Source organism: Rhipicephalus microplus, chromosome X (assembly GCF_043290135.1).
Source record: "Rhipicephalus microplus isolate Deutch F79 chromosome X, USDA_Rmic, whole genome shotgun sequence".
In the NCBI taxonomy this organism is placed as follows: domain Eukaryota; kingdom Metazoa; phylum Arthropoda; class Arachnida; order Ixodida; family Ixodidae; genus Rhipicephalus; species Rhipicephalus microplus.
Window position 1 is genome coordinate 216,819,260 of NC_134710.1, and position 26,605 is coordinate 216,845,864.

Below are 26,605 nucleotides of genomic sequence, written 5' to 3' on the forward strand. Positions count from 1 at the left end.
CCCATTGCTTATCCGTACGCCCAGATATTTGTATTTATCTATTATCTCTAGCGTGACCTTCTGTATCCTATGTTCACTACCTTCACTACTTTCACCATACTAAAATGATAATGAAAAATATAAATTGATTGTTATACCAGTTAAATTAGTTATTATATTTATATAACGTCACAGCATACTAACGGTGTTAAAAAGTTTTTACACTTTGGTAAACTCAAGGAGGTCAAAGCCACTTGCAGCCAAGTACGGTCGGTGTTCTGTGGTAGCCTGTTCTGTGGGTGCGCTTGCTGCACTTGCCTAGTCACAGAGCTATAACAGAGCCTAGTTTCTTGTAAGCATTAAGCAACGTTAGCGATTTGACTACCTTGACTTTTATTAAGATGAGAACACGGGGGAAAGTAACCATTATACCACGCCATTGTTGGGCTCTGAACTGTAAAAATTCTATGGATAATAATCCAAGTTTGCAATTTTTTACCTTCCCAAGAGATCGATTTCTGTAAGTGTGTATGATATTTGAACTAAATTTAATTACTGGCAGTAACTGCAAATTTTTTCACAAAACTTCTGATTAGTATTGGTTTCTGTTAATCACTCAATCTATGTTTTGTCACAGGTCAACTCAGTGGTGCGTGAACAGTGGTCACGATAACCTGTCTGAGTGCGCTCGTCAATCTCTGCGTCGGCGTGGAGCTCTCCTTTGCGAAAAACACTTTCGGCAATCCCAGTTCATGGCTCCTAAAGATGGGAATGACGTGAACGCGCCCAAGCAGCTTCTTTGGAACGCCATTCCAACGCTGTTTCCTTTGCCCTTGGAGCCCGAGGCATCGGTCGGTGAGTCGGCTCTCCGTAAGCGTACGCTGAAGTGCACTAGCTTCTCATTCAACAACTGCTCAACATTTTTTTTACAGCGATAGTTGTTATGATATCGCGGCAAGGGTCGTAGTTGTGCGCCGCCAGTGTCCATAACCACTGTCGCGCAGAACACTAGGGACAAAATAAACCCGGCTGCCCTGCGCGTCTACCACTGAGCCACGCTGATGCTTGAAACTTCATTGCAAACTTACACGAGGGAGGCTTCATGTCGGAAAAGGAATCGCGTTAGTACGAGTAATAACGCTCTTTAGAGCGGTGAAGGAACAACCAGGCCGTCACACAATGCGAATTGCTTAACGAGTGGGTCGCCGAATGCTCTAACTCATCACAAAAAGCTTGTTCTTGTGCACCTATTTCCCGTGGCGCACACCCACTTCATATAATACTAGCCTTTTGTGTTCATCCACCCAAACTAGACACAGTATGATGCTGATTGCTGAGGTTTAATGTCCCAAAACTGTGATATGATTTTGAGAAACGCCGGAGTGGTGGGCTCCGCGAATTTAGACCAGCAAAAATTTGCATAAAATTTCTTCCTAGGGAGTAGCGTTGACAATGCTTTTCAGAAAAATAAATGACGGCATGGCGACTGCGTCCCTACTACACAATAATGATGATGATTTATGACATAGTTTGTACCCTGCAAGTGTGATTGTGGCAGTTACCCAAAGAGTGTCACTGAAAGGCCACTCTTCCAGCTTTTGCTGTGACTGTGCTGCGTGTTCCGCGCAGGCCTAACGTTTTTTTTTTTTTTTCCTTATTTACATTTGACACTACAGCAATGGTTAAAACACTTCCTGCCTGTGCCGTTGTACCGTGTCAACACACACTTTTGAACACAGTTTGCACTGCACGTATCTAGCTTTCAGTTTTTACTTTTGTAGCCATGTACTACTTGGCAAAATGATGATTGTGATGCTCCTAGGAAAACTGGCACTGACCCACTCTGAGAAATTGAGAAAGATTAAGTGGTCCTTGAGGAGTGACTGTGCAAGCGCACAATGCAAGAGGATGGTGTTCTTTGCTAACTACTCCACGCTAGTTGCTTGCAAAGTGAGGGCAAAAATAGATCGGATAAAAAAGACAGAACTAACTCAAAAATGTAATTTGCACTTGTGGCCCACTTGGCCTGCCCAAAATTTTTCCCCACTAGACTCGGGCTGAAACTTGTCAAGATATAATTCACCCTAATTTGCTCAGACTCGTGGCTTAATCCGAGTCTAAGTGAGCCAACTCGAGTGAGTTTGCCAACCTATGGGCGTAAGACAACAGTTATACAGATCTATGAGCTTTACACTGATGGTTCCACATTACGAAAGCTATGTCTATTAGAAGTGCAAAAAAACTCCATAGGTCGAAATACCCGGAGCCCTCCACTACGGCATCTCTCATAGACATATTGCTACATGCATGCATATTGATATTCTAGGGGGCGACGCGCATGTGTGCCTGACGAGGAAGACGAAGGGTTATCTCCACTCGATCGCTGGTCAACTGGTCACTCCATTAGCACTGTTTTCAAATACATCTAATCCACAGCCTCGTCGACACAGCGTCTCTTCTTTTCCATAACATATTTGGTGAAGGTGGAACGTTCCCTGTCCTCACCACGAAGCTTCGCAGTTGCCGCACCATTGAGACTCCGGCCATGGCTACCAATGACAACAACCCATCAGCATCTCCATCTGTAGCTCCAGCCACTACATACCTGATGATTCTCTACCCCCGTGATCTCGGTACATTCTCCGCACAACCTGGGCTTGATGTTGACTACTGGCTCCGTATGTACGAGCATATTAGCCAGACACACCTATGGGACCCTACCATGATGCTCACCAACGTAATATTTTACTTGGATGGCACTCCACGTGTTTGGTTCAACGCCCATGAGACCGAGCTCACCAGCTGGAATATCTTCAAGGAGCGACTACGCGACATCTTTGGGGGCCCGTCCGGTTGCCAAACGGAAGCGCAAAAAGAACTCACCACTCGTGTGCAGTCCTCAACTGAGTCGTATGTCTCGTACATACAGGATGTGCTCGCGTTGTGCTGGAGAGTGGATGAGCAAATGACAGAGAGTGACAAGGTGGGCCAGATACTCAAGGGCATCGCAGACGGTGCCTTCAACTTGCTCGTGTACACCAACGTCACGACCGTAGATATGATTATTAAGGAATGTCGCCGCTTCGAAATGGCCGACAGCCGCCGTGTTCTGCCTCAATTTACATGGCTACCAAACACGGCTGTTACATCAACCTGCACCGACCTTGGTGCCGCACCACCCATGCAGGACAGCTTAACACATATAGTTCGATGAGAGCTTGAGGCGTCAAGTCCGGCACCATTTCCTCCACATCCACTCGACAATGGCGCCGCACAAACCCATCCGGCGGTCTCCGTTATTCAAGCCGTCGTGAGGCAGGAAATTTCAAAGCTTAGTTTTTCTGTGGCCTGCTCTGTCTCCTGACTCGCCTTCAGACCAATGACAATAAATGCACCACGCCATGACTCACATTTTCTTCCGCGATCCCGCAATCCGACAAAATGGAGAACTGCAGACGACAAACCGATCTGCTTTCGCTGCCAGCGAATTGGCCATATCTCCCGCTAATGCCGCAGCACTTGGACACCCTCAAACTGAAGCCCATTTTCCTCTTCTTGCCCATACGACGACTCCCGTCGGTATTCGCAGAGTCGTGTGTACCCTTCTTCCGACGTCCCTAGCAGCCGCTCCACTGATAGTTTGCAGTAACCTTATCGCCGCCGTTCCCCATTGCCCCAACCACGCCGCTATCCATCGCCGGTCAACTATGGATTCTCTTGGACGGAAAACTAGATCATGCAGCTCCGGGAGATAGTGCTGCATCAAATGCGACTGATCGAAATCCTCCGTTGACGCTCCCCACTAATATGCACTTTATTGAGGTGTATGTGGACGGTATTTCTTTAACGGCGTTAGTTGATGCTGGAGCTCAAGTGTCCATAATGAGTGCTCATCTCTGTCACCTACTCAAAAAAGTCCTCACGTCTACAGCGACTAAAGCCCTCCCGTGTCGCTGATGGTGGAACTGTGGCCTTCTCTGGAATATGTACCGCTCGTGTTAGCATTGCGGGACGCCATGTCCTCGTTTTATTTACGGTACTTGAAAATTGCCCTCACAACCTAATCTTCGGCATGGACTTCTTATCGGCGCATTCTTCTCTGATCGATTGTGCCGCTGGTACTCGCTGCCTAGAACTTCCTCTTCTCCCGGATTCTCACCTATACTCCCAAACAGCCTGTGCGCCACTGACTTCTTCCGGATACCACCCAAAGCTCTCATATTCAATGAATTGGCAACACCCTCTCCTGTGCTCGACGGTGATTAAATCGTGATGCCGATTCCAGATGTTCTCCTGGCGTGTGACATTACTGTCCCACACTCCGCTGTAACCATGGCCTCTAACCGAACATATTCATCATCATCATCAGCTTGACTACGTCCACTACAGGACAAAGGCCTCTCCCATGTTCCACCAGTTGACTCGGTCCTGTGCTTTCTGCTGCCAATTTATACCCGCAAACTTCTTAATCTCATCTGCCCACCTAACCTTCTGTCTCCCCCTAACACTCTTGCTTTCTCTGGGAATCCAGGTAGTTACCCTTAATGACCAGCGATTGTCCTGTCTACGCGCTACATGCCCGGCCCATGTCCATTTCTTCTTCTTGATTTAAGCTATGATATCCTTAACCCCGTTTGTTTCCTAACCCACTCTGCTCTCTTCTTGTCTCTTAAGGTTACACCTACCATTTTTCTTTCCATTGCTCGCTGCGTCTTCCTCAAATTAAGTTGAACCCTTTGTAAGTCTCCATGTTTCTGCTCCATAGCTAAGTACCGGCAGGATACAGCTGTTATATACCTTCCTCTTGAGAGATAGTGGCAATCTACCTGTCATAATTTGAGAGTGCTTGCCAAATGTGCTCCACCCCATTCTTATTCTTCTAGTTACTTCAATCTTGTAGTTCAGGTCCACGGTTATTACCTGCCCTAAGTAGACATAGTCTTTTACAAATTCAAGTGGGCATTACCTATCTCAAAACGCTGCTCTCTTCCGAGGTTGTTGTACATTACTTTCGTTTTCTGCAGATTAATTTTAAGACCCACCTTTCTGCTCTCCTTGTCTAACTCCGTAATCATGAGTTGCAATTCGTCCCCTGAGTTACTCAGCAATGCGGTGTCATCGGCGAAGCGCAGGTTACTAAGGTACTCTCCATTAACTTTTATCTCTAACTGTTCTCATTCTAGACCTCTGAAAACTTCCTGTAAGCACGTGGCAAATAGCATTGAGGAAATTGTATTTCCCTGTCTTATACCCTTCTTGATTGGTATTCTGTTGCTTTCTTTATGAAGCACTATGGTACCAGTTGATCCCCTGTAGATTTCTTCCAGGATGTTTATATATACTTCATCGACGCCCTGATTCCGCAGTGTCTGCATGACGGCTGATATTTTTACTGAATCAAGCGCCTTCTCGTAATCTATGAAGGCTATGTATAGTGGTTGGTTATATTCTGAGCATTTCTCTATTGCCTGATTGATAGTATGAATGTGGTCGATTGTTGAGTAGCCTGTTCGAAATCCTGCTTGTTCATTTGGTTGATTGAATTTTAATGTTTTCTTTACTCTGTCAGCAATTACCTTTGTAAATAGCTTGTATACTATAGAGAGCAAGCTAATCGGCCTGTAATTCTTCAAGTCCTTGTCATCTCCTTTCTTATGTATTAAGATGACGTTGGCATTCTTCCAAGACTCTGGTACTCTTCCCGTCAAGAGACACCTCGTAAACAGGGTGGCTGGTTTTTCTAACACAATATGCCCTCCATCTTTCAGCAGATCTGATGTTACCTGATCCTCACCTGCAGCTTTGCCTCTTTGCATGCTCTCCAAGGCTTTTCTGACTTTCTATCATTACTGGTGGGGTGTCATCTGGGTTACTGCTAGTTCTTATAGTATTAAGGTCGTGGTTGTTCTGGCTACTGTACAGATCTCTATAAAACTTCTCCGCTTTTTTAACTATCCTATCCGTATTGGTCATTATTTTGCCATCTTTGTCCCTTAGTGCATACATCCAATTTTTTTCTATCCCAAGTTTCTTCTTCACTGCTTTGATGCTTCCTCCGTTTTTCAGAGCGTGTTCGATTCTCTCCATGTTATACCTTCTTATATCGCATACCTTACGTCTAATAATCAACTTCGAAAGCTCTGCCAGTTCTATTTTGTCTCTTGTACTTGAGACTTCCATGCTTTAACGCTTCTTTATGAGATTCTTCATTTCCTGGGAAAGCTTGCTAGTGTCCTGTCTAACTACCCTGTCTCCGACTTCCACTGCATACTCCGTAATGATACTCGTCAGATTATCATTCATTGTATCTACGCTAAGGTTGGTTTCCTCAATAAGAGCCGAGTACCAGTTCTGAAGCGAGACTCTGAATTTCTGTACTTTCCCTCTCAGTGCTAGCTCATTGATTGGCTTCTTGCGTATCATTTTCTGTCGTTCCTTCTTCAAGTCTAGGTGAATTTGAGACCGTACCATTCTATGGTCACTGCATCGTACCTTGCCAACCACTTCCACATCCTGAAAAATACCTGGGTGTGCCCTCATTATAAAGTCTATTTCGTTCTTATTTTCGCCATTAGGGCTCCTCCATGTCCACTTACGGTTTCCTCGTTTTTGGTAGAAGGTATTCAAAATCCGTAAATCATTGCATTCTGCAAATTCTACTAGTAGCTCTCCTCTGGCATTTTTAGTACCGTTGCCATAATCTCTTACTGCCTGGTCTCCAGCCTGCTTTTTTCCTACCTTTGCATTAAAGTCTCCCATCAGTATAGTATACTGTGTTTTTACCTTACTCATTGCCGATTCCACATATTCATAGAAGCTTTCAACTGAAGCGTCATCATGGCTGGATATAGGCGCATAAGCCTGTATTATCTTCATCTTGTATCTCTTATTGAGTTTAATTACGATACCTACCACCCTTTCATTAATGCTATAGTATTCCTCTATGTTGCCAGCTACGTTTCTGTGAATTAGAAACCCCACTCCCAGTTCTCTTCTGTCAGCCAAGCCCCGATAGCAAAGGACGTGCCCATTCTGTAGCACTGTATAGGCCTCATCTGTCCTCCTAACCTCACATAGCCCTATTATATCCCATTTAACACCCTCTAGCTGCTCGAATAGTACAGCTAGACTTGTCTCGCTAGATAAGGTTCTAGCGTTAAACGTTGCCAAGTTCAGGTTCGAATGGCGGCCCGTCCGGATCCAGAGATTCTTAGCACCCTCTGCTGCGTTGCAGATCTGACCGCCGCCGTGGTCAGTTGCTTCGCAGCTGCTGGGGACTGGAGCCGTGAGTTAATTGACATTTGCATGTGGGAGGCAGTGGCCAGATACTGCACCAGGGCGGCCAATCCTTTTTTGGTGAGAACCCCCCCGTTAGCTCGGGTTCGTGGTGTTGTGACGTCCCCGCAAACACGGACTGAACCCCGCTCCTTTCTAGAGGTGTACGCTCGTTTCTCAAACCCACGCATAAAAAAAAAGGAAAAGAAAACCGGTGTAACGAATGGGCATTCTGGAGTGAAGTACCAGAAGGATTATTTTTACTATTCTCACGAGCTCCCCCGCGCAAACACGAGGACCGGGCGGCGCCTTGTCGTCTACAGACCGTGTGACAGTGTACGGTGGAGATAATCGGCGCGCACCCTTCAGATTTGTGGCATGGGGGAGCAGCAGAGCACCTTTTGTTGGTTCGGGGAATGCGACGCAGCCGCGGCGCTTGTGCCGGGTCCAGTAAGACTTTCCGTCAGCCTCCGTGGCTCCAGGGCTCATTACTGCGTGCTGCGCGAATGGCCGCCCACGGCGGTGAATGACGAAGAAGCGGCGGCTACGGAGAATTTCGCGGGAGACACCGAGCTACATGGAAACGTTGAGACTTGGTCTGGACATCGGCTCACCAAGTACCGGAAGCATCGGGACCATTGTTCGCCCGTAATTAAAGTGTCTTCGGACGGCTCGCCCATCATTCTCCCTGAGGCTTGAGTTTATACATTTTTACTTGCTCGGCTTTGTTTGGGAGAGGGTTTTCTACTGGTGCGGGCCGCGGGAGCGGCCGTCGAAGATGACACACACCGACTGACAGAGAAATATGCCGCGTGGATAGTGGCGATTGGTTTGGTGCCCCGGTAGGGCGGAGTCAGGTCCTACAAAAAGAGGTCAGAGTTACGATGCGAGGAGAGTTGGAGATACGATGCGATGAGCTCGAGATGGTAGAGAGACGGAATGGAAAAGGAAGATAACGGTGCTAAGAGATAGCGATGAGGGGCGATGAGATGATGACTGGGGCAAGGACGGTACGATGAGGAATGAAAGTTGGGGATAGGAGGCGAGTGAATGGAGCATTAAGAAAGAGGACTAAGATGGAAATCACTGAGAGGCACGACGAAAGCGACGGTGATGAAGACGATGAAGGCGCCGACGAATCGGACAATGACCCCAGGAAAAAGCCCTGAGCCCCGACTCGGCCAGCTCCGAGGCCCCCGTCAACTTGGACCTTTCGTGAGACGGACTTTATGCATCTTATTTAGATTAGCTTTGCGGAAAGGGAGGTGGCGAATTGAGACATTGCACGGTTTTGTTAATTAACGACTTTATCATTTGTGTCGTCGTGTGTTTACTTTGTATTGAGGCACCCTTGTATTGTCACAGTTACTTAACTTATGTATCCTGTTTTGCGTGTCGCGAGTATTTGCTGATGTGTTACAATTTCGTGTAACAGAGATGTAATTCACGGACAGTATGTGTGTACGCCATTTGCACTTGCTATTAAATTAAATGAATCGGTAAAGAGAAACAGGTCGTAGCGACTCTTACTTCCCGGCCCCAGCACGAATCCCTGTACGTGAGAAATGATTGAGACACATAGCCAAGGGGGAACCGGATAGACAAGGGGTTGAGTGGTCTTCCCTCTCTTTGGCGATCGGTGGCGTAGTGGGGACGTCTCAGTGTCGTTACACACCAAATGCCTGCTTACCCAGACGCCCCTGTGGTAACTTTTCTTTATAACATGCGATATATATTATCGAATTTGATTAAAAATTACTCCTCCAAAATTACTATACGCTTAGAACCTAAAATTCACTATTCGCACAAGCCTAAACTGAACCATGTTCGCTTGGTCCGATGTTGTTGCTGATACTACAAAGTGAAAATGGAGGTGTTGACTTAGAGATCATTAAAAACAAAGGAAATTGCATGAACATGCTTTTGTGTTTTGAAGAAAGGCATTGAAGAAAACACACACATGCACAGGTATACAATGTACAAGGCAACAAAGTGACTCACGTGCCACTGTGTGGGGATCCTTCTCAAATTCGCTCATGTCAGCAAAACACGCGTTGAAAGCGCTCCTGAGCTTTTTGTATTTACCTGTTATCAATTTTGGTTTTACAAAACAAGTGCTACCTCAAGGAATATCGGTCGCCACGCTAAGACCCTTGATTGACGACCCCGTCACCTGTTTTGCGGCAGACGTATGTCCCGATCACCCACGTCACTCGCAGGATTCCACGTGCCTCGATGCTACCTTACACTCCATGATCGCCGCGGACCTCAAGCCTGAGAAGTCAGCCGCGCTATGCCGCCTTCTGGCTTGATACCGCGACATATTCGACATAGACAGCCGTCCACTCGGCCAGACTTCACTTGTGAAGCACCGCATTAACACAGCTGATTCTCATCCCATTCATCGGTGACCATACCAGGTGTCTGCCACTCAGCGTATAGTAATTTAACAAGAAGTCACCAAGATGCTAGCCAAAGGAATTATTGAACCCTCTTCGAGCCCTTGGGCGTCCCCCTTTGTGCTCGTTAAAAAGGAAGATGGCACTTGGCGCTTCTGCGTGGATTACCGTCGTCTGAATAGTATCACGAAAAAGAACGTTTATCCTTTGCCCCCACTTGATGACGCCCTCGATTGTCTTCACAGCGCACGATACTTTTCTTCAATTGACCTACGTTCTGGCTATTGGCAGATTGCGGTGGACGAGAAAGACCAAGAGAAGACTGCGTTTGTAACTCCCGACGGCCTATATCAGTTCAAGGTTATGTCGTTTGGGCTATGCAACGCCCCAGCCACATTCAAGTGCATGATGGACTCTCTGCTACAAGGGTTCAAATGGTTATCTTGACGATGTCGTTGTATGTTCCCCAACATTTGAGACCCACCTTCAGCATTTGTCAGCTATTTTCAACATATTCTGCACGGCAGGCCTTCAGTTAAACTCACCGAAGTGCCACTTCAGGCGCCGGCAAATTACGGTGTTGGGCCACCTTGTCGACGCCTCTGGTGTGCAGCCGGACCCGGAGAAAATTCTTGCAGTCACTAGTTTTCCTGTAGCCCAGTCAGTCAAAGAAGTCCGGAGTTTTGTAAGACTTTGTTCCTACTTAGAAGGTTTATGAAAGATTTCGCAACCATCGATCGACCCCTCACTGAGCTTCTGAAGAAAGACGTCACATTTACGTGGGGTGCCGACAAAGCTGCTGCTTTTTCTCACCTAATCACGCTACTGACGACTCCACCTATATTGGCTCACTTTGACCCATCCGCTCCGACAGAAGTCCGAACCGATGCTAGGGGTCACGGGATCGGAGCCGTCCTAGCCCAACGCCAACGGGGACACAACCAAGTTGTCGCCTGCGCTAGCCGCCTCCTCACAGCTGCTGAGCACAACTATTCCATTACAGAGCGTGAATGTCTTGCTCTTGTTTGGGCAGTCTGAAAGTTCCGCCCATATTTATATGATACAAATTTCTCTGTGATAACTGACCATCATGCTCTATGTTGGCTTACATCACTGAAGGATCCTACTGGCCGGCTCGGGTGCTGGGCTCTGCGACTGCCAGAGTATATCTACACGGTGACGTAAAAGTCCGGACGCCTACATCAGGACGCAGACTGCCTGTCCCGTTATCCGGTTGCTGAGTCGAGCACTGTACCTGACACCGACACCGACCCTTGCGTCTTTTCCCATTTCGCAAATGACATGCATTGGTGACGAGCAGCGCCATGATGCATCCTTGCGTGCTATCATTGAGCGCCTCGAATCACCATCTTCCAATCAGTCCCATCCCTCATTCGTGCTCCACGATGGTATATTATACCGCCAAAATTTTGAGCCTGATGGACCGGCCCTGCTGCTTGTCATTCTGAAAAACCTTCGCTCGGCAGTTCTACATGAACTTTATGACCTTCCGACTGTTAGTAACCTTGGTGTGTCACGCACTTACGACCGAATACCCCGACGCTTTTTTTGGCCAGGGCTTGCACGCTCAGTCAAAAGATACGTTGCAACTTGTGAGAAATGTCAGCGCCGCAAAACGCCAACGACACTTCCTGTCGTATGCCTTTAACCACTTGAAATTCCGTCAGAACTGTTCTTCCGCGTTGGCTTAGACCTACTTGGCCCTTCCCCTTGGTCTTCCTCGGGTAACAAGTGGATAGCCGTTGCCACCGACTACGTCACGCGTTATGTCATCACACGAGCTCTTCCAACAAGCTGCGCCACAGACGTTGCTGACTTCCTCCTCAAGGACGTGATTTTGCAACACGGAGCCCCACGGCAGCTGCTTACAGACCGTGGCCGCACCTTTTTGTCAAAGGTCTTAGCCGACATCTTGCAGTCCTGTCAAACGAGACACAAGCTGACTACGTCATACCTTCCGCAAACCAATGGACTCACGGAGTGCAGAAATCGACCTTTTTCAGACATGCTCGCTAAGTATGTTTCTACCAACCACACCGAATGGGATCTTGCATTGCCGTACGTCACATTTGCCTACAATTCTTTGCGCCATGACAGTGCCGATTACTCTCCATTTTTTCTGCTGTTTGGCCAAGAACCAACATTGCCTCTAGACACCATCATACCGGCCCCTGCAGTACCGACCAGTGAATATGCCATGGACGCTATCACTCGGGCCGCTCACGCACGCGAAATCACCCGTACTCGCCTTCTGACCTCTCAAGAGAAGCAACAGCGTTTGTATGACCAACGACACCACAACGTACACTTTCCGCCCGGTTCTTTGGTCCTGCTCTGGTCTCTTACCCGTCAAGTTGGCTTGTCAGAAAAACTGCTTTCTTGCTACACAGATCAATTCTGAGTCCTTTGTGTGGTTACTCCTGTAACATATGAAATCGGTCCTGTCGCCCCGTCGCCTTCATGTGCCCAACAAGCTACCGATATTGTACATGTTGCGCGCTTGAAGCCCTACCAGTCTCCTAGTGACGTTGACATTTAGATGTGCGGAGACGGCGCTTCTGCCGCCGGGGATTATGCTACATGCATGCATATTGATATTCTAGAGGGCGGCGCGCGTGTGTTTGCCTGACGAGGAAGACGAAGGGTTGTCTCCGCTCGATCGCTGGTCAACTCGTCACGCCATTACCGCTGGTTTGAAATACATCTCATCCACAGCCTCGTCGATACGGCGTCTCTTCTTTTCCATAACAATATTGTAGTGTTGGAATATTAAACCTCAGCAATTATTATTATACTGTATCTAGTTTTGTTGGATGAACACAAAGGGCTAGTATTATATCAAATGGCAGGTGCTTCGACTAAGGCTTTCCTTGCAGGACCTGTGCTTTCTCTCCCTACTTGGAGATCTTTTGTTCCTGTGCTCAGACTTAATAAGTGGTGAGAAAGACTGAGGAAAACACAAATGATAAGAGTTGCAGCGACAAGGTTGGAATGTTGATTCCCAACACCAAATTAATATTACACCAAACTGGTCTTGCGATTTCTCCTTTGTGTCCCTTCTGTAATGAAGTAGACATTTATTCACCTCTTGGCTCTGTTGCCTGTATTCTTCCTTTTTTGTGTGTGAAAAGAACCTTTCAAATTACAATGTGGAAACTCTGTCTGTTATTTGATTTTCCGATACTGCCATCATTCAGGGCTTCTGTGCTTAGATATTCGCATAGAGGCCTATGCATTGCTCCAGAAAAATTCATTTAAGATCAAAATTTTCAAATTGTGAAATAATTGATAAAAACTTAGGGGTCCCTAAAGCTTTGCATGTAGCCCCACCGCGGTGGTCTAGTTTTTAAGATACTCAGCTGCTGACACGCAGGTCGCAGGATCGAATCCCGGCTGCGGTGGCTGCATTTCCAATGGAGGCGGAAATGTTGTAGGTTCGTGTGCTCAGATTTGGGTGCACGTTAAAGAACCCCAGGTGGTTAAAATTTCCGGAGCCCTCCACTACGGCGTCTCTCATAATGGTAGGGTGGTTCTAGGACGTTAAACCCCACATATCAATCAAATGAATCAAGCTTTGCATGTAGGAGTTGAATGCGATAGCGACATCCTGTTCCTAGTGCACAGTTCAAACACTTAATGCATGAAACCTTTTCAAATTTGCTATGCACCGACCACATGGTCTTAAGGGAATAGGCGCAGTAGCAGGTGTGCCTTTTGTAGTGGGGTACCGGCTTTCAACCACGGAGCCACAATGATAGTCACATATTCTGACGCCAATGGGCAATGTGAACTTGTACCACGCATTACTACTGCAATATTTCATGTTCAGATTTGGGTGCACGTTAAAGAACCCCAGGTAGTCTAAATTTCCGGAGCCCTCTACTGAGGCGTCTCTCATAATCATATGGTGGTTTTGGGACGTTAAACTCCACATATCAATCAATGCAATATTTCATGTTGCAATTTGAAGCATGTATACAGGATGCATGTGTTTGTGAAGCATGAAAGCTACTTTCACTGCATTTCCAAGCAGAGGAAGTTCTTTTCACTGTTTTCACAAGCAGAGTCATGGCTGTGTGGTAGAACATCCGCTTGCCACGCAAACTACCTGGGTTCGATCCCCACTTGGACCCAAACAACCCTGGTTCAGTCCCCACTCTGCTCCAGGATTTTCTATCACTTATTTATTTTATTTGCATCCTTCTCGATTTTTTGGTCATGCATAAAATTATGATTTTTTGCTGACAACAAACGATGCTGACACCGGAGTTCCCACGAAACGAGCTCTTTATGTTTACGAGCTCTTTATGAAACGAGCTCTTTATCTGACGACCAGATAAATCGCTCAAAACGAGCGATTTATCTGGTCGTCGGCTCGCTGCGAAGAAGACACTTGCCACACGGGCCCAGTCTTCTACCGAATCCTACATCTCCTACATTCTTGACGTCTTGGCCCTTTGTTCCAAGGCCGACCAGTGCATGTCGGAAGACGAAAAGGTTAACCACGTCTTGAAAGGCATTGCTGACGATGCTTTCAACCTGCTGGTTTTTAACAACGTCTCGAGCATCGACACAATCCTTAAAAAATGCCGACGTCTCGAACAAGCTAAAGCCTGCCGCGTAGCCCAAAGCATCGTGCGCCTTTCGAACACAGCGAAATAATGTGGTGCTTAAACGCGGTAGCGACTCACGGATCTTTTCGGTCAACAGCGGCGTCGGCCTCGTACTTCCCTCTCATGTTTCCGGGATGTGAAGTCGCTGAAAAACTTCATCTAGGGAAGGACAAGGTAGGGTATACGATTTGCCACGGTATTGTGCCTTACTTTCGTAAGAATCTTCTATCAAGCCTTGCCGGTGTGCCGTTCTTAGTTGTTTCATTTGACGAGTCGCTGAACAAAGTGACCCAGAAGCAACAGATGGATGTGCTCGTCCGATATTGGGATTACACTACTGATGGCACTGTGAAAACGCAGTACCTAACTTCATGCTTCTTGGGGCACACCTGTGTGGAGGACCTGGCATATGCATTCAGGAAGGCCATAGAAGAGCTCAAGCAAGCCAAGATACTACAAGTTTCAATGGATGGGCCGAATGTGAACATGAAGTTCCTAAGGTCACTGAAGGAGGAACTCAAGGAGTTGGATGAGAGTCGCAATATCCTAGATATTGGGAGTTGCGGGCTGCACGTAATGAATGGAGCATACAAGGCAGGTCATGCTGCAACTGGCTGGGATGTGACAGGCTTTCTTCGCAGCAGCTACAACTTGTTCAAATGTGTGCCTGCACGTCGTGCTGACTACGTCACCTTTACAGGAAGTGCACTATTTCCCCTCAAATTCTGTGCTGTCTGGTGGCTCGAAAATGGGAAGGTGATCACCAGGCCGTTAGAACTTCTTCCTAACCTGGTGAAGTTTGTGAAGGGCTCTGTGAAGGCAAAGAAGCAGCCTACATGCTCTAGCTACAGTGCTGTTGCGAACGCAGTGAGTGATCAGCTGTTGCCAGTAAAACTGACCTTCATGCTGTCAATTTGTGAGGAACTGGAGCCATTTTTGGCAGAATTTCAGGCTGACAATCCAATGGTGCCCTTTCTTTCAACTGCACTGCACAATATACTGCGGTCACTGCTTGCAAGGATTGTCAAGAAGGAAGTGCTTGTTGCTGCAGACACACCCGCAAAAGTTGCTCAAGATTGACTTAGAGAAGCTTGAGAACTGTATACCCGTACCTACCTTCGACATTGGGTTCGCTGCGAAGAATTAGCTCCGCAAGGTGCCCAAAATGCCACAGCTTACTTTGCACCAATTCAAGAAAGACTGTGTTTCCTTTCTTAAAGCGTGCTGTCAGAAGGTGGTGGAGAGGTCACCATTGAAGTACAAGCTAACAAGGGGTGCCAGCTGTTTGAACCCCACGTTTGCATTGTCTCCGGAGGCTGGCCCAAAACGATTGACCCTGGCACTTGAAGTGCTGTCAGAGCAGCAGTGGATGACTGGTCTGCAAGGAGAGCGGGCCCATCGTTCTTACATAGAGGTCTGTTCATCGAGCCTCAACCAAGAAAAATTGAAAAATTTTGACAGGAAAGAGCAGAGGCTGGACATTCTGTGGCCAGATCTCTGCTCACATGATCACAAAGAGCTGCTGTCTTTTATCAAGATCATCCTCTGTTTGTATCACGGCAACGCTGCCGTAGAAAGAGGCTTCTCGGTCAAGAAAGAATGCCTTGTCGAAAACTTGAAAGAAGACTCGCTGATAGCACAACGACTGGTGCATGATGCCGTGTTGGCGGTAGGCGGCGTGGAAAAAGTTCTAATTACTGACAAGATGCTGCAGATGGTTCGGAATTCCTACAGCGTCTTCAGAGAGGAACTGCAGAAAAATAAAGCAGAAAGACGAGTGGAGTCAGGTGTTCAGAAGAACAAGAAAAGAGTGGCTGCTCATGTCAAAGAACTGGAAGAAAAGAAGGGAAGGCTGCTTAGTGACTCGCTGACGGAAGCTAGTCTCCTGCAAGAAAAAATAGATGCTCTTAAGAAGTAACAGATGAGTGCTTCAAGAACTCTTGTGCAGTGGCTGACACAAACAGCAGAAGCCGATGTGTGTTTGCATAGACTTTGTGCAATAATACTCTAGTCAGCGACTACAATTTGCGGTGAATGATTTATGTTTGCGCTCTAAATAAAACAATGTTTTGTCGTCTGCACTAATGATCTTACATGTATTGCCGCCTATGCAGAGGTCAGGGAATTTCACTTGAAATTGTCAGGGAAAACCTGGAAAAGTCAGGGAATCTTAAAATAATAATTTGCTAGACACCCTGACAACCGGTAGCCACGCCATTACCGACGCCTGCGCCTTCCCCGACCACGATCTCTTTAATACAAGCGGTCGTTCGTCAAGAACTATCGAATGTCGGCCTACATGCTGTTCCTGCCGTATACTCAGCTGAGCCTTCTTATCGTGTCGCTTTTTCCGTGTCGCAGCTGTTGAACATTGGCGAAGAGCAACGTCAGAATGCTTCTTTACGAGCCATCATTGACAAACTGGAGTCAACGTCTCGCAACCCATCCCTACGAATGTTTTTGGTGAAAGACGGGATCCTATATCGCCGTAACCTTGATTCCTTCGGATCAGACTTACTTCCTGTCATCCCAGCGCACCTGCGTTCCACTGTCCTGCATCAACTTCATGACGCACCCTGGACGGGCCATTTGGGCGTTTCTCGCACATACGATCGGGTACGACGTCGGTTTTTTTAGCCTGGACTTGCTTGCTCTGTTCGACGCTATGTCGCCGCTTGTGAGCCCTGTCAGCGTCGCAAAACGCCGATTGCCCTCCCAGCCGGCTACCTTCAGCCGATCGACGTTCCCAACGAGCCTTTCTTTCGAGTTGGTCTCGACCTGTTGGGCCCTTTTCCACTCTCCACAGCTGGAAATAAACGGATTGCTGTTGCCACGGACTACGCGACACGGTACGCAATCACACGAGCACTCCCGACCAGCTGCGCCACCAACGTTGCAGACTTTCTGCTGTACGACATAATATTAGTGCACGGTGCTCCCCTTCAACTTCTCACCGATCGTGGCCGCACGTTCTTATCAGCTGTCGTTCATGAAATCCTGAGGTCTTGGTATACCAAGCACAAATTTACTACTTCATACCATCCCCAGTCAAATGGCCTCACGGAGAGCCTTAACAGGACCCTAACCGATATGCTTGCCAAATACATTGCGCCAGACCACCAGGATTTAGACATTCATTTGCCGTATGTGATGTTCGCCTTCAATTCATCTCGTCACAACACCGCCGGCTATTTGCCCATGTATCTACTATATGGCCAGGACCCAACTCTACCCTTAGACACTTTACTACCAGCGGCCACTAAATATGCTGCGGAAGCCATTGCCCGCGCCGACCACGCGCGCCAAGTCGCCCGTAACTGTCTACAGGCTTCACAGACGTGCCAACAACAGCTCTACAATTCTCATCATAGAGACGTGCACTTTTCTCCGGGTTCTCTCGTGCTCCTCTGGTCACCTACTCGGCGTGTGGGACTGTCTGAAAAACTGTTGTCGCTCTACACTGGACCATTCCGTATCGTTCGCCAAGTGACAGACGTCATGTACGAGATTGTTCCAACCGACCCAACAAAGTCATCGTCAGCTCCGAGCGACACCATTCATGTGGCTCGGCTAAAGCCCTATTACCCCCCTTCGACATCATCTGCGTAAATTTAGCATTGGGACGGTGCTTCTACCACCGGGGGTTATGATACATAACAGCCGCTAAACACGGCTGCATGAAAGAGGAGGACGAAGTGAGTTTTTTTTTTTATGCTGGTCTGGCGCCACCTTGCTCGTCAAGTTCTGTGCGCTGTAAATAGATCATTAAACAAGTTACTCGTAACAATATAAAGGGGGTTCGTGCGTGATGCAGCACAAGGGTCGCCCTTCCGGCGCACCCGTTGTGTTCAGTTTCGGTTTCTCTGTTATCGCGGTATTCGCCTGTGTATTCCTGAAACTATGCGCAACATTTTCAATTTTTAAAAGGGCTCGCCATAATTTGTGACATTGAATAACTTCACCATAGAAACAGCTGCCCTAAAGTAGATAATAAAAAATTTAATTGAACTATTTTTGTTAGTCATTTCTGAAGGATCTAATTAGTAGCAAAATCTTTCCGCCTCGGCCTAGAAATCACATGTGAAGACAAATGCCTAGCTATTATAGTTCTTAAGGAAAAACCTGTATCGCATTAAAAAACTATATAGTAAAACAGGGTTGCTCAGCTATATTTAGCCAGATTTTTAAAATATGACGACGCAACCCAATGCATGTTGCTTACTGTTGCATGATGGAGTAAGTAATGTTTTTGTTTTCCTGCTTAATTGCCTAATCAACTAACTTTGCAGCCACAAAGATAGCCAAGAGTTCTGTGGAAAAAAAATTGTTGATCTATTTTCAAAATGCCTGATTAGATAGTTTGATGCCTTATCTATAATTATTAAGGCCAAACCTCATAACCGCGAAAATGCTCACGACATTGACGAGGGACGCGACGTAGATCGCCTGCGTGCAAACAGTCGCTAGCGCAGGCAAACCTCATTCACGCGACAGCTTCGGCGAGCGAACTCCACTGTTGCTGGCGTGAGGCCGTCTACTCGTACGAAGAAAACCGCGTAGTGAGCTGTATGCAATTTAAAAATAAGATATATTGTTGTGTGATGGAACGGAAAGTGTTTATTATTGCCTTGCAGCACTTTTTTTTATGTGCATGCGTGACTCGGGCGGAGAGGCGAGTGAAAGGAGGTGGCAATTTCGCGGCACATGAGGAGAACCGGCAGTACGTCATTTATGTACATCCTTTTCGGTGCCTTGACCACAGCACTTCCGGGCGATGGGCGACGGTTTCCAAATCTGGAGAACCGAGTGATCGCGCGAAAACTACTATGCGACATGTCATGCGAACGCCCCGTTTCGTCGCTCATAGCATTGCTTGTCGCTGTCGCGTGCATTTTCGCGTTTATGAGGTTTGGCTTTTTGTGTTTTTCTTCTGATGCCCTGCTTGAGTGTCTAGGCAAGCTATGATTGCAATGCTGCCTTACGTTCTGTGTACAAACGATATGCTCCCCTCACAAGAGGTCGTGACAGCGATAAGCTTGTCGCTTGTGTTGCCACTTGTAAAACCTGTCATCGCACTGCCACCACCATCATCGCTGTCCTGTCGAGGCAGCACACACGGCCAAGTTCTGTGTTCATTTGCACGTGGGATGTTAGGGAGCACTGTAATCATGGCACAAAAGTGGATATTCTTTTCTATTTTGCGGACATCTGTAGTAAGCAGAAAAAGACTAATAGATGACAGATATAAAGTTGGCAACTGTCTAATTGGATATTTTACAAGCTGATCTACCACTTTCTCATTGGATTCTTTCCACAGAGAGCGAGAAAACATTTTATTAACTACATTTAAGCAAAGCATGTGGGAAGGAACCCTAGTTCGTGTTCCCAATGACGATCTCGGCGACCAACCTGGCCCGTTGAACTAAGGCCTGGCGGACCTCGGGATGCCCGTCGCAGACAGCATCGTCCCACAGCTCTTTGGTGCGGAAGGGGTGGAGGATAACGGGAAAGGGGAGGAAATTCACTGCGTCAAAAGTTAGTTAATTAAAATTTCTATTTAGACAATTAAGAAAGAAAAGAAAACTCTAGTGACTTGTTTCGTGGCATAGTTATCAGCATGCGTTTGGTTGCATCATCATAGATTGCTTCAGCGTCTGGCTAGAGACAACTGGGGCATCCAGTACATAGACACTCTCACGTATTTTTGAACCCACTCACGCAGAGTTTGAACTTGATGTAACAGAACCCAAATTTACGAATATCCCGATCTTGCAAAGAAATTTTCATTCCCTCACAGGCACCCATATGGTTCAATGTTTCATCAACTAGAATTAATGAAGCTTTCATAGAACTTGTCTCAATTTAACGGAATCGTTTTGGAAATAAACAAGTGACAATGCAATATTTCCTGTCCAATTTTTATAAAGGTGGCTTTTTTTTTTATGCGTTCTGTAAGCTATTGTATTAGTACAACATTTGCCACCCTAGTCATGACACTAGTTTTATTTTGATGAGGCTGCATGCCACATTCTGTAGCGCTTTTACATATGAAAATACTCTGGGCGGTACTGGTTTGTTATTCCTGCAAATACTTCCACATGAACGCGGTGGTCGCTTTTGTTTATTAAGGGTTTATGTGACAGATGGCACTGATCCTCTCCTTGGAACTTTCTTGCTCTGTCTGCTCGCAAATCAACTGCATTAGTTCTTGTCTGAATGTCGGCAGCTTGTCGTAGCTTCATGTGGCCATCTACCTTGCCTGAGTCCCCAAGGCTTGGGAGTAATTCCTGCTCGCACTACCCTCGCTAACTTTTTCACATACGCAAGCATGTATTACTTGCAAACAAAATGCCGCAGTGGTTTCGGGTATCTACATTACAATTGTAGATTTCGTAGAACTAAAAATATTTTTCTCAATTTTATTAACCTCCTGATTTAACAAAGTAATTCGAGTGCCCCCATCACTTTGGTAAATTAAGTTTCAATTGTGTGTGTGTGTGTGTGTGTGTGTGTGTGTGTGTGTGTGTGTGTGTGTGTGTGTGTGTGTGTGTGTGTGTGTGTGTGTGTGTGTGTGTGTGTGTGTGTGTGTGTGTGTGTGTGTGTGTGTGTGTGTGTGTGTGTGTGTGTGTGTGTGTGTGTAAAGGGGTGAGGGAGTGTAAGTTATCGTGTTATTGTTATTTACTTATATCAAAGCAAGGCTGACTATTTCATATTGTATCGGTTGATTTAGGAAAGCTTCTTTCTTACTTAGCAAGGAAAGTGTCGCACTGCTAAGCCAGCGTGAATGCATACTAGCATGATGTGGAAAAGAAATAAGACAGCAACGAGTTTTATGCACGCCATTGTGTGTGGTCATTTCTTGTTCTTTTGCACGAAGGAAGTGCTAGAAATTAGGACTCCGATGTAGAAAAAAAAATCTCAGGACTTGGAGAACATGATTGCTGAATTTCAGTATTCTTAAAAATTAATAATAGTAGCTTAGTGTCACAACTGCTTATGGACTTTGTAACAAGCATAAAATTTGAGCTGAAGTGTTTCTTCTAGAATAAGGTGGCATAGTATATGAAATTGATATAATACAAACATGTGTACTGGCAAAAGTTGTAGCATGTTATGTCTGGTGCATTATGATGGTTATTTCTATTACATGTTTTACTCAGTAGAAACACTTCATCTGCAGGGAAACAAAGCAAGGCAGCACCCCAGGAAGCTGGAAGTGGTGAGGAAAGAAAACAAGAAAATGTGGAAGACTATGAAATGGCTGCTCTGCCTACATTTGGAAGGTAAGCATTGGGTTCCTATATGCCAAAGTTTTCAAGTCAGAATGGCCCCGCCGCGGTGGTCTAGTGGCTAAGGACCTGCGGCTGCTGACCAGCAGGTCGCGGGATCGAATCCCGGCTGCGGCGGCTGCATTTCTGATAGAGGCGGAAATGTTGTAGGCCCGTGTGCTCAGATTTGGGTGCACGTTAAAGAACCCCAGGTGGTCGAAATTTCCGGAGCCCTCCACTACGGCGTCTCTCATAATCATATGGTGGTTTTGGGATATTAAACTCCACACATCAATCAATCAAATCAAGTCAGAATGTAACCACACACTGTTTTGGATTCGTACGGTAAATAAATTCATGATGGGGGTGAAACTGTAAGCTGCTGTTCTTCCCAAAAAACTTTTAAAACTAGGCCAGTAGAGACACCTTAACAAAATAAAGGTGTGATTTTTCAAATGCTAGTAATAAACATTTTGCATATCTTGTGAATATTGCCACATAAGTAAAGCATCCTGCAGTTCCTTTATACACTGGAAACTCTTCCTGAGTGTACACTTCAGTAACCTGAGAACTGAAGTGCCATCATATTTCTGTTGGTGCCCAAGTGGAATAAACAAGTTACTAAAGAAAGACCAAACTATTTTGTCATTCTAAGTATGCCTTGGCTGGATTGCCGATTCATTTAGCTGTTTTTTAAAGATATTAAAATGTGAATTCCAGCATTTGTTTATCTGATTAAGAAACTGCTAAATAATATTTCTGTACAAACAGCAAATACCCTTACATTTTGTCTGAAGTATGGTGGTGTGCAAAACAATCAACCCAGACCTGTGCTTGCTTCTGCCAAAGTGTACCCACAAACATCTTAATCTTATCTGGATACTTAACTGTCTGTCTTCCCCCTTACAGATTGGCCTTCTTTTAGAATCCAGTCAGTTGCCCTTAGTGACCAGTGGTTATCTTGTATATGGATTATGTGCCCAACCCTGATTCTTGATTTTAACTTTGATATCCTTAACACTTGTTTGTTCCCTGACCCACTCTACTCTCTTCCTGTCTCTTGAGGTTACCCCTATCATTCTCTTTTTTATTGCTCGCTGTGGTTTACTCACTTCAAGTTGAACCTTGTGTATAAGCCTCTTAGTTTGTGCTCTTTCTCTATTGCCTGTGTTTAATAAATTTGTGCATTTCACTTATCTTTACTGACAGCTGCATAGTCTGGATGGTCTCTTTTGTGCATGTTACACTTCCAGGGAATGCACACCCAGAAATACCCAACAAAGTAGACAAGGAAACACTCTTTATCAAAGCTGAATTGGTGGAGCATTAGACGCATCGTTTGGAGGTTGTGGGTTAGGGCCTCATCGATGGAAAGGGTGTTTTTTTCATCTACATAAATTTCAGCTTGTGTCATAATTGCTACACCACAGCTGAAAGCAACAAATAATATATCCTATGCTTTCTTGGCTTAATTGTCTGTTGGGTTCATTTGATTGTGTTTAACAAAGCAATAAGCCTTTCAAACAATATCCCGTCTGTCATTTTTTCATGCAAGTATTGTGGACTTGTCAAGATTTTTCTTCTCTGCTTCATTGGTTTAGCGTAACACTGGCACAATAATTTGGAGCAGGGCAGGTTGACTTCCACATTTAATAAGAAAAATTATTTTAGCGGCAGCCTATGCCACCAGATCGTCCATTACTGTGCTTGTATATAATGCATTTGAAAATGGTATATTGGAAAATATTTGCTAGATACAACTCCCTCCAATAACAAAATCTTTTACATAATCCTCAATAGGTGTTGCAAAAAACATCTAAGCACATATTTTGAGGTACCCGCTGGGATGGTCTAGTGGCTAAGGCACTCGGCTGCTGACCCGCTGGTCGCGGCATCAAATCCCGGCCATCGCGGCCGCATATTTGATAGAGGCAAAAATGTTCGAGGCCTGTGTGCTTAGACTTAGGGTCACGTTAAAGAGCCACAGGTGGCCAAAATTCCCGGATCCCTCCACTACGGTGTTTGTCATAATCATATGGTGGTTTTGGGACGTTAAAACCCAATAATTATTATTATTACTTACTTTGAGGTCTCAAATACCACTTAATTCAAAGTATTTGCGTGGTCCCATGTTTTTAAATGTAAGTGTGATTGGATAATTTGAAGCGGCAGTCAGCACCAGTCTGGTTAATTCAAAAACTTTGGGTGCAGGTGTGCAAATTGCCAATCCCGATTTCGCCACAAAACCACGGGAATGGCAATCTTAAGAGCCACTAGGTAATATACTTAGCAATACTAATGAGTGGAAGCTAAAGCATGCCAACCTTGATACTTCCTGCTTAAGAAAATAAAGTTGTAAAAAAAATGGTCCTTTGATTACTTACATCAAAATGTGCGCCTGCGCAAAATAGGTCATGGTTCGCTGCAACACAGCGGTGACGCACGGCCAGCTTGTTGCATGCGTCTCGCAAAGTCTGTGAGGCATGATTTACCCAGTCTTTCTGAAAATATAAAGAAATTATTAAAGGACAGTGGAAAAATTCGCGATCTATGCAAACCTCCGAGTGCCGCTTGCTCCAGAAATTTCCACACTTGCACTACTGGCAGAGTTATTGCCTGCAACGCCTACATTGAAAACTCGGTTCAAAAGCTTCAATCATCATGTTTTTCAGCTAAAACACATCACGAATTTTGTCACACTGTCTAGTATTAAATTTTTTGTTTTACTAAAGAGTCGGGCGGATTGTCGTAACATGATATGCTGTGTCTTATTTGTCGCAGGCACGCATTTCAGATGACAATTATTGTTTTCTTTTTTTTTTTTTTCGCTAGCAGTGGCGAGGCTCGACGTTCCTCCTTGTTTGGTTGAAATTTCGACCTGGTATTGCTATAAAACATAGCCCTTGGAGCCGCAAACTACCCGGCACAGCAAACGGTCAGCCTTGATTACTTTTTCCACAGGGGCGTCAGTGTAAGCAGGCGTTTGGTGTGTGGCAACACTACGGACCCGAGCCAACAAGGGGTTTCCACTCCCTCCCACGCGTTGCGGTGCGTGGCTTAGCCGTGTCCGGGGAAAGGGGGTTGAGCCAACGCCGGGTAATAGGACTGCTAAGGCCCCCTGGCTGAGGCAACACACCCCTTTGGCCCCAGCTTCACTTAGATGGCACTGCTGGGCTGACCCACCCAGGGGAAATCGGCAGTTGCCTTTTCCTATCTCTCTCCCCTACAACTTCATCTTTATCTCTCACTTTTTTATCGGTCCTATCTACTTCTCCCTTTTTTACTTCCAATTTTTCCTCCCGGCAAGGGTTAACCTTGCCTATGTGCTCAGTGTTGGGCACAGTTGGCATGCCTCATACAATTTTAGGACCTGTTACGTCTCCTTGTTGGGCTTTATGGTGGGCGGCTGGCATGGCTGCCGAAATTACAACTATTTTATGGCTTCTACTTCTTTCCCTCCATTCCACGATCATCCTCTCTCGAAGAGAGGGCGCACCGAAGACATTTTCAATTATATCAATAGACCGAAAGAAACTTTCCTCGTTACCATGTAATTCATTGTGAAACTGCCGAAAAGAACGCCAGAACAATTTCGCCTTTTGTTGTCTCTAAATGCCTCACCACTACACTTGGTTCGGGTTATCAGGCTACAAAAATGGCCATTGGGGATCTCCTCCTCGAAGTAAAAAAGTCAGGCTCAATATGAAAACCTCTCAAAACTATAATAATTTGGAAACACCCCTATCTCAATTACACCACACCGTTCCCTTAACAGTTCCGGAGTTGTTGTGTCTGATCAAGACTTGCTCGGCCTGACTGAAGGTGAGCTCCTCGAGCGTTGGAAGGACCAGCAGGTGACACAAGTACCAAGTAAAAATCAGGCGTAATAATAAGGAAGTCCCAACAAAACACCTGATTGTGATATTTTGCACCAGTATCCTTTCTGAATTTCTCGAAATGGGCTACTTGAAGTTGAATGTGCAACTCTACATCCCGAACCCACGGTGTTGCTTTAAGTGCCAGCGTTTCGGTCACGGCTCTCAGAGTTCCCGCGGCCGTGAAACCTATGCCAAGTGTAGTTCAGATGATCACCCTGCAGGCAACTGTGAAGAAGCTCCCCACTGTGGAAATTGCGACAATGGACATCCAGCGTATTCCCGAGCCTGTCCCACATGGAAAAAGGAAAAAGAAGTCTTTACTTTGAAGGTGACAGAAAACATTTTATTCAAGGAGGCGTGAAAACTCCTTTCTTCTGGTCAGGGTCCTTCATTCGCAGACGTGGGACGCAAGGGGGCAGTGCCACAAAAGTTCACGGCGTCCGCACGTACCACACACATTGGACGGGCGGCAGCGCTTTTCGCCCCCTCAGTGGAAGCAGCAGCCAATGCTGCTCCGTCACTACGAAGCATGCAGACCCCTAGGACCTGCATGCACGGTATCTTCTGTGCAGGCGGAGTGTCCCAAAAATCCAACACCTGCACGTGTAACTCACGAGCGGACATCCAGCGCCTCTGCCAAGGCGATGGACACAACAGCAACTCCAGTGGCACTTCAAGTGCTAAAGGACTGGTGCAGCTCGTTGGAGTGCACAGAAAAGCAAAAATCACCATAACGGGGCCCAAGAAGGGCTCCCAAACTTGAAGTAATACTTCTTGCAGTACACACAGCATTTATTTACACACAAAATGGAGATTCAAATATTACAGTGGAACATCAGAGGACTGCTCAGAAACCTCGATGACATCCAAGAACTTTTACACAAACATTTGCCAAAAGTGCTGTGTGTACAAGAAACACATTTAAAATCCAAGAACATGAACTTTCTGCGCCACTACGTTATATTCTGAAAGGAAAAGGATGATGCTGTTGCATCATTTGGTGGCGTTGCCATAATTGTTGACTAAGGAATTGCATGCTCACACTTACCGTTTCAATGTGCCTTGAGGCAGTGGGTGTTCAAGCCATCCTTTTTCGATAAACTTATCACTTTTTGCTCTCTTTACATACCCCCCCCCCCCCCCCCGCATCAGCTCCAAAAACATGAATTTCA

The 26,605-nt window shown here is 46.1% G+C and overlaps 1 protein-coding gene across 1 annotated transcript in view; it reads left to right on the forward strand.

Moving 5' to 3' along the window:
- The first annotated feature begins 258 nt into the window (after nucleotides 1–258).
- Nucleotides 259–26,605, forward strand: part of LOC119187496 (uncharacterized) — a 34,114-nt gene continuing 7,767 nt past the window's right edge. Inside the window, exons 1-3 of the mRNA XM_037435626.2 lie at nucleotides 259–499; nucleotides 617–834; nucleotides 21,468–21,570. Coding sequence (XP_037291523.1) covers nucleotides 381–499; nucleotides 617–834; nucleotides 21,468–21,570 — 440 coding nt within the window. The 5' untranslated portion in view covers nucleotides 259–380. The remainder of the gene's footprint in view (nucleotides 500–616; nucleotides 835–21,467; nucleotides 21,571–26,605) is intronic.